This window comes from Anser brachyrhynchus, assembly GCF_964034855.1.
Source record: "Anser brachyrhynchus genome assembly, chromosome: Z".
Lineage (NCBI taxonomy): Eukaryota > Metazoa > Chordata > Aves > Anseriformes > Anatidae > Anser > Anser brachyrhynchus.
This window is the reverse complement of record NC_137697.1, coordinates 68,800,116-68,813,202: the sequence shown is the minus strand read 5'-3', so window position 1 is coordinate 68,813,202 and position 13,087 is coordinate 68,800,116. Positions and strand designations below refer to the sequence as shown.

At 43.6% G+C, this 13,087-nt stretch overlaps 1 protein-coding gene across 1 annotated transcript in view; it reads left to right on the top strand.

The window, feature by feature from the left end:
- The first annotated feature begins 1,862 nt into the window (after window positions 1-1,862).
- The window catches only part of MUSK (muscle associated receptor tyrosine kinase), a 55,782-nt gene continuing 44,557 nt past the window's right edge, over window positions 1,863-13,087 (top strand). Inside the window, exons 1-5 of the mRNA XM_080574556.1 lie at window positions 1,863-2,499; window positions 6,129-6,255; window positions 9,431-9,582; window positions 11,072-11,199; window positions 11,717-11,858. Of these exons, the coding sequence (XP_080430682.1) occupies window positions 2,421-2,499; window positions 6,129-6,255; window positions 9,431-9,582; window positions 11,072-11,199; window positions 11,717-11,858 (628 nt within the window). The 5' untranslated portion in view covers window positions 1,863-2,420. The remainder of the gene's footprint in view (window positions 2,500-6,128; window positions 6,256-9,430; window positions 9,583-11,071; window positions 11,200-11,716; window positions 11,859-13,087) is intronic.

Sequence of the window (13,087 nt, the reverse complement as noted above, 5' to 3'; positions counted from 1 at the left end):
TTTTGTTACGGGGGAAAAAAAACCACACAAAACACAACAAAAACAAGGCAAAGCAAAACAAAACATCACACTAATAACTACTTTGAGTAAAAATTTAAGGAACATTTTACTTTGATAAGCTAAGCCTGAAAAAATTCTTGGATGCAAAGGAAGTTTGATATCCCCAGTGTTTCAGTTCCACTGATTTCACTCTGTACAGTCTCATCTCCCCTTGCTTGGAAAGAAGAAACTTCTTTCCATGATGGACACAGATGAAAAAGAGCTTGCAGTATGTATTATCCACTAGCCATCCAGCTTGTGCAGCTGGAGAACAAAATAACTCCACCCTGCACAAGTGTATCCTCTCTGCTCACATTTACAATGTAAATGCACACCCTTTCAGTTTAGAGCAGCTCAGCTCTCTGGAGTCCTTTATAACAAATTAAAAAGCAGAGGAAATGAGAGGTTAGCAGCAATTTGTATTGATATGTAACAGCCACTGCTGCCAATGTCATTTCTAAATGCTGTAATTAGCCAGTAAAAGGCAAAGACTAATTCTTGGGCTTGTAGAGGATGGTGCAGTTTCAAAGTTCTTGTAACACAGCCCAGCAGGAATCGGTGATGTAGAGGTCCTTGGTCAATTCCCTCCATGGAGAAAACTTTACCAAAAAAAAAAAAAAGAAGGTTGCATTTCTATGTGCATTTCTATGGAGCAGATGAATTGGATGCGACTGGACTTAAAGAAAGTGAAAGAAATGTTTGTAAGTTCAGCCATAAGTCAAGATTTCTCTGTTTTCTGTGTAGGATTGTTGTTTCATTGCTGTCTTGTTGTTTTGCTTTGTTGTTGTTGCTAGCTCCAGAATTCCTGGAAGATCTGTAACACATGTTCATCAACTGCTTCTGCTGTTATTCAAGCTCAGAGGTGTGCTTGTCTGGGGATCCTTGTTCTTAATCATCCACTGCATGCCCCCAAATTAACATTGCCATTATCACACGATATTGAACCGCTGGGATTCACACACCTTTATCTCTTGCCAGCCTTATTCATTTGCTCTACTGAGGGGACATCTCTGAGCTGTGCATGCTCTTTGCAGAAATGACTGCTAGTAGGTGGTTAAAACAGAGGGGTTCAGCAAGTAAAGGAAATTCCACAGATCTCAAAGCACCTTTCACTGTGATATGTTATGACTGCACATTCCCTTTCCTCAAATGAGGCCTTTTAGTGCTTTGCAGAGCCAAGCTCACATCCGCTCTGCTGATAACATGATGAAAAGTATCTGGAGTCATGTTCCCAGGGCATCATCATCAATTAGATTCTCCCTAGCTAATTATTCATCTTTTTCTCTTCTCCTCATGCAGATGTTGCCCCCACATCAGCCTTTCTACACGGATAAGACTGATTGCAAATGCTATTCTTATAAATATTTACAGAGGAAAAAGAGGGACCACAAAAGACTTGACATTTTAAAAAAAGATCATATGATGTATGCTGGTGGGATAGGAACAGGCAAGACTGAGTTAGTGAGGAGATCTCCTCAAGACTAATGCTCCTCTGAACCCTCCTAGAAAATAAGCTCTGACTCTCAGTCTTTCACTTAAAACAGAGATGGATACAAAGGTATTTCTGAGGGATTAAAAACACCAGGGGCCAACTTGTGTATTTTCTTCCAGCAATGCCTCTGCCTGTGCCCAAATCCCCTGGGCAGTTGCTGATGTTGAAGTCGAATACTCCTTTCCCCTCAGGGTACAAATGCCATTCCTTCTGTGGCTATTGCCATGTTTTAATCTGTTTCAGGACAAGGATCTGCTTTCCCAGTGCTCTGCAGCAGCTCCCAAACGTGGACAACTGCCTTGGCAAAGGAGGGCTCTTCCAGCTCCCTGATGCCAACCTCTCCCGCTGCAGCAAAGATATCTGTTAAGAAAAGAAATGCCATCAGCAGGGCAACAGGTGGTATATTGCAGAGAATCATGAAAGGGTTATAATAAGACAGAGGGAGCACGTGTGAGAGAGAGAGAGGAGGTAAAAGTGAAAAAGAGGGGGACAAAGCCGAAGGAAGACCCCATGGAAAGCAATTTTTCTGCCACTGCATTTGCATGGCACTGAACGAAAGGCTTGCTTATTTTACAGCGCTGGGGCCGTGTATGGCCCTGGAAGTGTGCTTGCCCATTGTACTCCTCACTGTTTGCTTAGAAGGAATTCAGGAGGGATTTGCTTTCTCTTGTTTCACGAGCCCCACGTTTCCACGCTGCCCAAAGTGGATACGCACCAGCTGGCCATGTCCATCACTGCTGCCGGGACGGAGAATTCCTGATTATACTTAGAGTCACAGACTCCGCTCCGTCATTAGCGGGGGAGCGCGGCTCGCGTACCGCCGTCCGAAATGCTGCTGGGGAGCTCTGCTCGCCTGGCCTGACAGCGCCGGGCACTCTCCGGACCAAGGATGAAAGACCTGCTGGTGGTGCCCCTTGGGCACGTCCTCACGCTGGCAGCCCTCAGCCTGGCCGAGACGCTTCAGAAAGGTTTGCTGGGAGGGTTTACACCCTGCTCTGCTCCTGCTGAAGGAGGTTTTGCAAAGGGGAAGGCATCTCTGGCAACGGTGGGGTGGGTGGTGTTCCCCAAAATGGGCAAAAATATTCTGTTTTTGGCTTTGTCTGTCTGATGGTCACTTGGATGCTTTTTGGATAGCGGGGAGAATAATTCGTGTCTCGCACTGATTGCTGAGGAATAGCAGTGAGACCTGTTGAAATGGACAGTGGAGAGCTTTGGGTTCAGTGTGGGTGGGATGGACGTGTCCTGTGTTGGCTCACAGGTTTCCACTGCTGGGGGGATGCAGTGCTGCTGAGACCAAGGCTGGTGCTGTCCCGCTTGCCTGTGTCTGCCTGTGGGGGTACACAGCTTGAAGATGATGCTTTAAGGTCTGTATAGGGTATGCATATAAATACAAATAAGCGACTTATCTGTTGCATGCAGCAGGGCATTACTACACCTAGTTTCTCTCCTGCACAGACATGCACACACATACCTTTAGCCAATGCATGAAATGAAAAACAATCTGCTCAGAAAAGTCCCTGAGGTACAAATGGGAACACTGGTTTTCTGGATTTGCTGTCTGGTAACCCTGTGGACAAAGGGATTGATTGCACATTGATTGTCAGGAGACATTTAGAGCATGCCAGAAAATGTCCAGCTTCAGGAAAAAAAAAAAGCAAAAAAAAAAACAACCTCATGGAAGACACTGTTAGTTACCAGTTAGGCCCCCGTTGCTGCTCTCACCCAGGTGTATTCTTAAAGCTGGAAGTCAGGTTGGCCTTTCAAAAACGGGGGAAAAATACTTCTTTTTAAGAAAAGCTTTTGAAATTAAAATATCAGCTTTTTGCTAAGACAGTAATGTACATTGGTGTACCCTGCTCTTTTTCAAAGTGCTGGTAGCATGGGACCGGAGGGACAAGAAAACCAAACAGGGAGGTGATTGCTTCCTACCCTGGTGGCACAGTGCAGCGAGGAGATAGGCATCTGTTCCTAAAACATCACGGGCAGCTGCATTGCCACGTCCCTGGAGAGAGGCTGCGTGTGTGAGTGCAGCCCAGAGGTACCCTACAGAGGCCCTGCAGTACGTCTGAGCTGGAAGCACCTCTGAGAGTGGTTGTAGGCCAGAGAAGCCTGTGACGCTGCAGGGGAGGCTCTGTTTTCTGTTCCACTTCGTTGGCTCAGCGTCTCTTGTTTTTAAAAGTGTGAATTCAAACACCAAACCAAATAACCTGGTGGCTTCTGGTGGGTGGGAGGCAATGTGGGATTTGGCTTTCCCACAGGCCCTGTGACTGCCCTTTGGTTCATTTTGCTATCTTGGGTAACTACAGCTGACATCCAGAAAAACGGCACCTGAATGGCTTTGCAGATGTATAGCTTAATTGATTTTCAGTGTTATCTAATCCCACATGGCTACCTAAAAATGTCAGAGAGCCCCAAAGCACGCACACGGAAAGGTCAGGGGCCATTTCTATATACTGATAAATATATATTGTACTGTTTTTATTTTATTTCCCTGCATTAAAATCTGGTTATAAAGGCGTCATAAGTTTTGACTGCTCTCCTGAGAAAACTCAGAGCGATGCCAGTACCATGCCAGAGCTTTTCTGACGCTTCTTGTAAGGAGGCACCACCTCGGCCATTTTGGGGCCCTCTTGCCGCTTGTTGACAAAATGGCGGTGCGCTCCACCGCTTACTACACCCTGAAGATACACCACACGACTTTTGGGTTTCTGTCCCACTTCCATCTCACAAAGCGAAAGGAGTACCGCATTCACCTTCCCTGCTGGCCCCACATTTTAATTTTAGTATAGGAAACGAAAAGATCAAATGAGAAGATTGCACGCTGCTGTTGTTATCATGGTCATTCTTCAAGGCCATAGAGTTTAGGGTGGTAGGTGTAAAACAATGTTCCTTTTCTGTTTTTTACTATAGGTGTTAAAGGATTGTGAACAGTGCATATCCAACTTTTTTATTCATCAAGTGGCCATTCTCATTGTGACAATGCAATTATAAAACCGGATGCTTTGAATTTTAGTTAATGTAAGAACTTACATTTCTCAGGGTTAAAAAAGCATCATTCCTGAGATCAAGGCATGTGGACAACAGCAATAAAAACATACAATATAAAATTAGATCATAAAACTTCATTTCAGTCAGGCTTAATTCCACCAAAACCTCATAAACTCCGTCATGAAATAACGACATCTCCTTTGAAGTAGACAGGATAACCATCGGTGGAAGTTATTCTCCTAAAACAGCTTCCAGTAACAGGAAAATTTAGGCTTTCTGAAAATCTTCCACTTGCTTTTGCTAGAGTGGGATTCAGCTGGGATGCTATATAGACACTACTTCTATCTAGTATGACCTAAAATGACCCAATAAATTGCAGCCTGTTACAATTTGAGGCAGTGATCTCAAACAGTGAATCTGACAGGGATGAGTTTTAATTAACATTTAGATAGTATAATCTTTAGTGCTACGTTAACTGTAGCTTTAAGATATTTCTGTATAGGTACAGCAATTACCAGCTACGCAATCTGAAGTCATATAATCCAGAAATGTTATTGAGACAGGTTTGTTCTAATGACAGTTCAAAAGTGTCAGGACTTTTGCATAAACCTGTTAGTGGAAGTCCATCCTTTCTTGCCCTAGCTTCATTCCAGATGAACACCAATGACATTCTAATTTTACCCCCATGTAAAGTAAAAAAGAATTAAGGTAAATGCTTTCTATTATTATTTACTTATACTGGAGTGCCTTTTATTTAACCATTTTTTTAGGAGGAAGGTTAATTTTTTTTTTTTTTTCTGTACCTAAATCTTGTTATACTGAGGAGAGTCAGCAGATACAGTATGGGAAGGATTTTCCTGTGAAAAAAACAGACTGTATGCCAGATACTGCTACAGGAAGAAAGGAACAGGAAGATTCTTGCATCCGCTGAGCATTTGCAAGGTGGTGTTTCAGGAACATGGTATGAAACTAGTTCATGTCAGCACAGCTGTCAATGAAATCCAGCCCAACAAATATTAGATGTATGTCCCTTGCAGCCATACATTAGAAGTCATTCATGTGTCCTGGGATGCAAAGGCTGCAATGCATACCATGCGCAGGAAGAGTGATTCACTAGGCATAACCTTTGATCCTTTCCAGTCCTGCTTAGGGACTTCTATCAGGGTGATGGAAAATGTTTCTAAAGATACATTCAAATAATGCATGATGAGAGATCTGCACTAATAAGTGTCAGACACAGCTATTGCACTTTTAACCCTGGTGCTACTTGGTTAGAAAAGGTGAGAAAAAGACAGGATGTGCAGTAGTCATGCCATATATCTGGAAGAGCTGATGGGCCTTTAGGAGTCTGGTTTTGGAAAAACTCCTGTCTTGTATACCAGGCTGTTCTGTCTTGTGCCCTGTGGAGAAAGCAGAGGGGAAAATGCAAAGCCTGCGGTCAATGACAGCAGACTGCAGGTAACAAATGCAGGGGGACCTCAGTTACAGCAAGTATGTGGAGGGTGCATGAAGCAAGGAGCCATCTGGTGACCTGCAGGGACACCTCTGCCTTGGCCACCTCCCTCTGGGGTCACTGGGAGGTTTTCATATTTTCTTATCCTTTGTGCAGCCCCCTTTATCAGCACTCCTCTGGAAACTGTGGACGCGCTGGTGGAGGATGTTGCCAAGTTCGTGTGTGTGGTGGAGTCGTACCCAGAGCCAGAGATCACGTGGACGCGCAACAGCATTCCCATCAGGTAGGGAGCCACCTGGCCTGCCCCAGGGTCTCCTTCCAAAACATGTGGTGCTTTTTTTCATGACAAAGGTGGCGTTTGGAGGTGGGTCTGCGGTGGGGAAGAGGTCTGTAATTGTTAGTGAATCTTTGTTTCTTAAGGAGTGATAAGAGCACTTTTGGGACTGCTTAGACATGTGGTTGGCAATAACAGAATGAGAAATCTGCTGTCAGTACTCAGGGCAGGGAGCCCAAGTTCTTGCTGTGCTACGTGCTTTCTTAAAGTGAATGTGAAAAGCCATTTTCTTGGCCATGTGGGCTTGTTGTCACTGTATCTGCATCGATAACAGTACTATGCAGCCTTGAATTTTCTCTGAATCTCAGCTCTGGTTATGTTTGAAGTATCTGTCCTTTGCAGTTTCACAATTTGAGTTGGAGATGGTTTCTGCTGTGAGCAATGCAAGGAATTTGTTCTTCAGCTTCTCATGGTGCAATTCTCTCTCTGTTCCTCAGTTTGCTCCTTTACAAAGGATGCTGTATAATATTTAAATGGAGCATCATTGCCAGACTTGCTGCCTGAGTGTCTGCAGTGCAATTGGAAACTGCACAAAGGAGGTTGTATCATGCCATTCTTTGCTTCTGCATCTCTGTGTTGTGAACTGCCAGATGTTAATGTCCAGGCATTGAAGTGCCTCTGAAAAAGGCAGCCTTGGAAACATGTTATGGAAGTTACTACCATTGCTATAGCCCTGTTGCTGAAGACAGGCCCATGCAAAGCAAACTGCACCCAGTCTTCCAACTCTGAAAACAATTCATATCTGCCAGATGGCTCCACATCAGTTTCTCCTTCTTGACTGCTGTTAGTGACTGTCTCTGTAATGGAAAATTACAGAACGATCTCTACATAACACAGTTCTGTTCTCCAAGGCTGACCTCCATGTTACGCAGATAGTCACCTTCAGTATGGTTCCTGCTGTTGGGGCTGCAGATCAAAAGCACCCTTCAGCTATTGGTTCAGGAGACTCCAAACAAGCCATCAGCAGGAAGAGGTTTTACTGCTAGGAAGCCCATTTTAGAATAAGAAAAAAACAAACAGATTTCTACATGTATTGCCTTCAGAAATCTGATTTATTGCCTGCAAAAGAACCTCATCAAAACCCTGTTCCTAACACTTTTGATGTAGGGTGGAAGTCCAAGTTTCCACGGATGTTATTTCCACATTAGGTCACGTTCCTCCAAATTCCTTTCCCATTCATGACGCCATGCCTGAAAATCCGAACTGGCAGAGGAAGCCATTCATGCAGGACCATGGAGATGACATGCCTTTTTAACCCCATGGTCTTTAAAATTTCACTCTGCTGTTGTAGGATCATATGAAAAAATGATAATTTTTGCCCCAGTCTGCACTTCCAGAAGCCCAACACACCTTTCTAAATCCATCCTATTTTCTCTGAGACACAATGACTGAATAGGAAAATACCAATCAAAAAAGCTCTCCTGGAGAGCTCGGCTGCTTCATTGCTTTCCCACATTTGAGACACCATTCTGAAGCAACATGAATAGCAACAACTACATCACTTTCCCAAATCTCTGCTGGAGTTAATAGTTGGTGCTAGTGAATACACAAGCTAGGGCCAAAGACAAGGAAATATCTGAGCTAAGACTATCTCTGTTATTTTCCAGAAACGTGGATGAAAGTATTTCACAATAGGAAAAGATCGGATCAGTGGACTTTTTTTTTTTTTCTGGAAAAAAGTATAAATATATTTATGTGTGTGTATGTGTCAGACTTCAAAGGGGCCAACTACAGCAAGCAATAAATAACTGATAGTTATTTTACTTATGAAATTTTCTTCTGTTGCCAAGGTCCAAGCACCCTGGACAGACAGCTCAGCTAACCTTCAAAACAATGCAGTGTGTAAACATTCAGCTTCAATGCGAGTAGTGCCAGGACAGAGGCTATTGTCAGCACTATTTTTCTGGAAGCTCCTTTACATGTTCCTTTTGGTGTCAAAACTTGTGCAAGTAGACTGGTGTGTCCTGGGATGACCTCAGACTGTAACATGGCGAGTGGCACATTCAGACTATGCAGTAGCTGGTGTATGTTTTTCAGCAGTGAAAGATGAAAGGGGACATACTTAGGCTTCAGGAATTTTATTTGTGACAGCTTGGGAGACAGTCCTCTAGTGATTTTGCTACTAGTTGTTGGAGTGAATGGCATGAAAGTCCTTCCAAAAAACAGCGACGGTGTGAAAGTCAAACATGGAGGAACTTATGAAATATTACGCAAATTTTCTTCCTGTAACGTTTTACTGTATTTTTCCAGTTTTGCAATGAAAATCATAGAGCAGTCCTCTGCTTTCTCATCGTTTGTGCTTTACTCTCTCTCTAACATGCACATGCACACACAGCATACTCTCATTTAGAATTTGTCTTTGATCTGTAGATTTCTCTGCAAAATCCCGTACCTTTGTTGATCAGACTTCAAGGCTTTTCCGGACTTCTCAGAAGTCCCCAGGTTAAATCCTGCTGTCATTAAATTATAGCTATCCTTACATCCTCTAATCTTTAGATGGATTTTTTTCTTCAGTACATTTCTTTCTTTCTTCCCCCCCCCCTTTTTTTTTTCCCCCCATAAAAACAACACTTCTATAGTTCCAAACAAATAAGCAAAAATGCTCCCAGATACAAAAAAGACAGAGACAAAAATGCTTGGGTTTTGGTTGCTGTGTTTCTTTTTTCACATACAACAAAGATATTGCCAGAAAATCATACCTTTTGTGGAAAAAACAAAACAAAACAAAACAAAACAAAAAACTCTGAAGAAAATTTCTGTAAAAAGCTTCAGTTGGAGCCATTTCCTACATATGCAGTCCTTCCTTGGGTGGTTATACCTAAAACAGGACCCACCTGGATTAAGGTTATTCTTGTTCCAGACAGGATTCCAGACAGTGAGCCCTCCTCACCTTCCCAGCATCTGCTGGAGGCAGCATTGCCACCATGCTGGTGTCCATCAGGAACTGAATGGTTGAGTGAGGACCAAACCAAATATTAAGCCCCATCTTGATGTTTCCAGTGCTTTTATTTGTCTTTAGACATTGTAAATGGGAGGTACAACCAACTGCTCTTTGTGGTGGCACCACCGGTCTCTGGACACAGGTGCAGTGCCCTCTCCCCACCACCTGTGCTCTGCCCCGCAGGCTGTTTGACACCCGGTACAGCATACAGAGGAACGGGCAGCTCCTGACCATCCTGAGCGTGGAGGACAGCGACGATGGGGTGTATTGCTGCACGGCAGACAATGGGGTCGGCGTGGCCGCCCAGAGCTGTGGAGCTCTGCAAGTGAAGATGCGTAAGTGGGAAGGCAGCAAAGCTGACAGTGGTATCTCCTCCCCAGGATCATCTGACTGTGGTGCTCGGCCTATGGTTTGGGGGAAAAATCACAATTCTTGTGCCTTAAAATATAAATTCACCTAAAGATGAGGACGAGACAGCTGGCGGCAGGGGAAGGCACAGTGTGAGGGTGCGGCTGAGAGCCTGAGCAGAGCTCAGGGTGACGCACCTTCCACGTAGGGCTGTGTGTGGGCCTTGGTGGCTGCAGGCCCCGGAGTGAGACATGGCACGTCACACCATATCTTTGGGATGTGCCATCCATGGTGCTTTGAATGGCACAAGAACTGTTTGTGTAGCAGAGGATAAAAAAAAAAAAAGCTTTGATCAACACCCGTTGAACAAAACTTCATAAAAGCAGCACAGCTTGATAGATTGGCCCTTTGTAGCAACGCTGCTTAAATCCCCTGTGAATTTTAGACATCAGATGTCACTAATCAGATTTACGGCTAAGGATGGTAAAAGTGAGTGCACACTGTTCAGATGTTCTTAAGTGAAGTCTTGAAAGGTCTGGAGCATCACGGTGTAAATCTCATCATCCCCTTTGGAGAGCAGGGGCCTGGCTTTTGCAAAAGGCCCATGCTCTGGGCCTGGTCAAGCTGAACTCATGTGACTGAGCTCATGTGCACAAATGCTGAGCCATCCACAGAGGAGGGCTAAAACATCTGTTTGTATAAAAGGGCTTGTTTGTGCTTGTGAGCCTGATGCTCCAGACTGGGCAGTCCTGAGGCCCTCAGCCCCACATTCACCTGCAGGTGATGCTCTCTGAAATATGATTTTCTGCTGGTATGGTAGTGCTCCGGGGAAGCAAAACTCAAATCTCCCAAAATGCGGAGATGGAGATCTTTTTACTGCCAGCACAGTCTCTTTGGGTAAAAGAAATTTAAATTTGCCCCATATTAACTTTAAGGGAGTTTTATTTTTTTTCTTTCTAAGGATCCTTTCTGCTTTTTACTGGCATGGTCATTAACTCTTCAGTTAGGGACATTAACTGAGTTTACATGCCCTTCTTGTTGACCTAGAGACAATGTCAAATTAAAACCATTTCAAAACTAATTCACTCCATATCTGAGCTTTCACACAAGGCATTGTTTACGCTCAAAAAATGTCAAAACCTGGAATGCAAACATTCTTCAATATTGGAAATACTTTTATTTGGATCTGGATTTCAGCCCAGATCCTAATTCAAATGACTGTCAAACTCCACTCCTGAAAACAAATGACCCATGCAAGATAGGTGCTTTTGAGTCCATATACTGAAACTCTGAATGCTGCACTTAAGAAAGCTTTTACTTCTCAAGGTAGCTCATGCCCTACCAAGGCCTGTCTGTCTTTCAGCTACAGCAATATACAGAGAGCAATAAGAGATTTTGCTGACATTTCTGAATTTGACCTATTCTTGTACCTCGTACCTTCAGTTCAAGTTTAATTTTTACCTTTTCAAATTTTAGGACCAAAAATAACCCGGCCACCTCTAAATGTGGAAATCATAGAAGGGTTAAAGGCTGTTCTTCCATGCACAACAATGGGAAATCCAAAACCTTCTGTTTCATGGATCAAAGGAGAAACCATTGTAAAGGTGAATAGAGAATGAATTTTCAATATTGCTGGCTATTTGCTAAAGGTACGGTGATAAAATATTATCATAACTTGCAGCGTTTCCAAATTCTACTTGCTGGGAAGAAAGCATTTGGAAAATCCTTGGCTCATCTCATAAATGCCTGCGTTCACAATAATTCTGCCTATAAACAAAACATTTTCTGTGTCTATATTTTACACTACTTTTATTACCACTAAGCATGGCCAAATGCTGCAAAATACATTTGTGAGTATTTTCATAAATAAGATCTAGGGAGCAGCTTGGCTAAGATTGAGGGCTCTATGAATGCTGTAATTTACTGGTCTGCAAAAATAAGCATGGGCCAGTATATTGTGACAATGCTGAGCAGGAAGAGCTGTCCCCAAATTCTTCAGTTGCAGGGCAGCACAAATAATTTTTATGCATGTAAGCCTAATCTTTGCAAGTGGACATTTGGTGCTGTTTGTGGACAGGATGTACGTAAAGCTCTCACCTCGGTCCCTTCTTCCTCTGGCAGGAGAATGCTCGCATTGCTGTTCTCGATTCAGGGAATTTAAGGATCCACAATGTTCAGAGAGAAGACGCGGGGCAGTACCGGTGCGTAGCCAAAAACAGCCTGGGCACAGCCTATTCGAAACCTGCAACGGTGGTCGTGGAAGGTGAGTAGTGCTTGCGCCAGGATCCAGCTCTTTGTGCTGACCTTGCAAGCACACACAATTAACTTGTATTAAGCTGAAGTACCAGCTTGATGTTGACAAAAACATTGTAGGGTGACTCAAGAGGCAGAAGAAGGGAAAGGAAAGGAAAGAAGAGTGAGAAACAGGAAGTTTGTCCATTGCTGGTTGATGGTGAAAGAGTCATTGCCCATGGCTGCTGTGGCTCTGGGGGGAAATTTGTCTGAGTAGGGACTCCAAAATCTGTCTACTGATCTTCCCTTTGGACTGAAGTTTTCCAAGAGGCCAGCTTGTTTCTTGTTCGGAAGGTCTCACCAGAACTGTCGTGGGTTATATACTATGGCTTGTGGATTGGACTCGTAGGAAGCTGATGGCTCTGGAAACTGGCTGCAAGAAACCTGGTTGCAGACAGCTGCAGCTCCAAATGGTGCAGCTTTATGTGTGTGTCCCTTCAATTTCCCTCTGATTTTCCATCTGAATTGGTTGATTCTTCAGCTAAACAGAGCTGTTCTCTTTGAGGACTTGCACATTTTCTGCCCGCTAAACTGAACACCAGATTGATTTTTCAGTTTCTGGTCTTTACGTGCTCAGTATCCTTATTTTATTTACAGAAGGTGTTTGCTCTCTGGTATAAATCATAGCCAGTTTCATAGTGCTGAGACCAGTGGACTGCAGGGGCAACCAAATGTAGGCAATGAAGCATTCAAGGTTCCTGGATCCTGAAAGAGAAGTTGGGTTAAGCAAAGTTTTGCAGAGTGGGAAGAGGAATGACCGAGTCAGTAGATGAACTCTTTTCTGTTTCATTTTCAGAATGAAATAATCTGTACTGCAAAAAGTGAAGAGAAGGGTCTGTTTGCCTAACAAGCTTCAGAAGATTGTTATGGTTACATTTGGCCTGAGATTATCAGAGGTTATTCAGGGCACAATCCTGTTTCTAAAAGGATCATTGACATTCTTCTGGGAGGAGGGTCAGGTGTATTAGATATGACTACAAATTACTGTAGGCGTGCTGTTTTCCTAAAGAATACATTCATTTTCCTTTCTTTTTCTAATATTTACATGTACAGACTTCAAGTATGTTAGAAATTCCTTAAATAGCTTAATACAGGAAGGTAGCTGTTCCTAATCTAGATTCAGAACTGTGTTTCTTCTCAACTCGGAGTGATGAGGCAGGCTGATGGTACTCAGACGTGGCTCAATAAAGCCTTGGACCT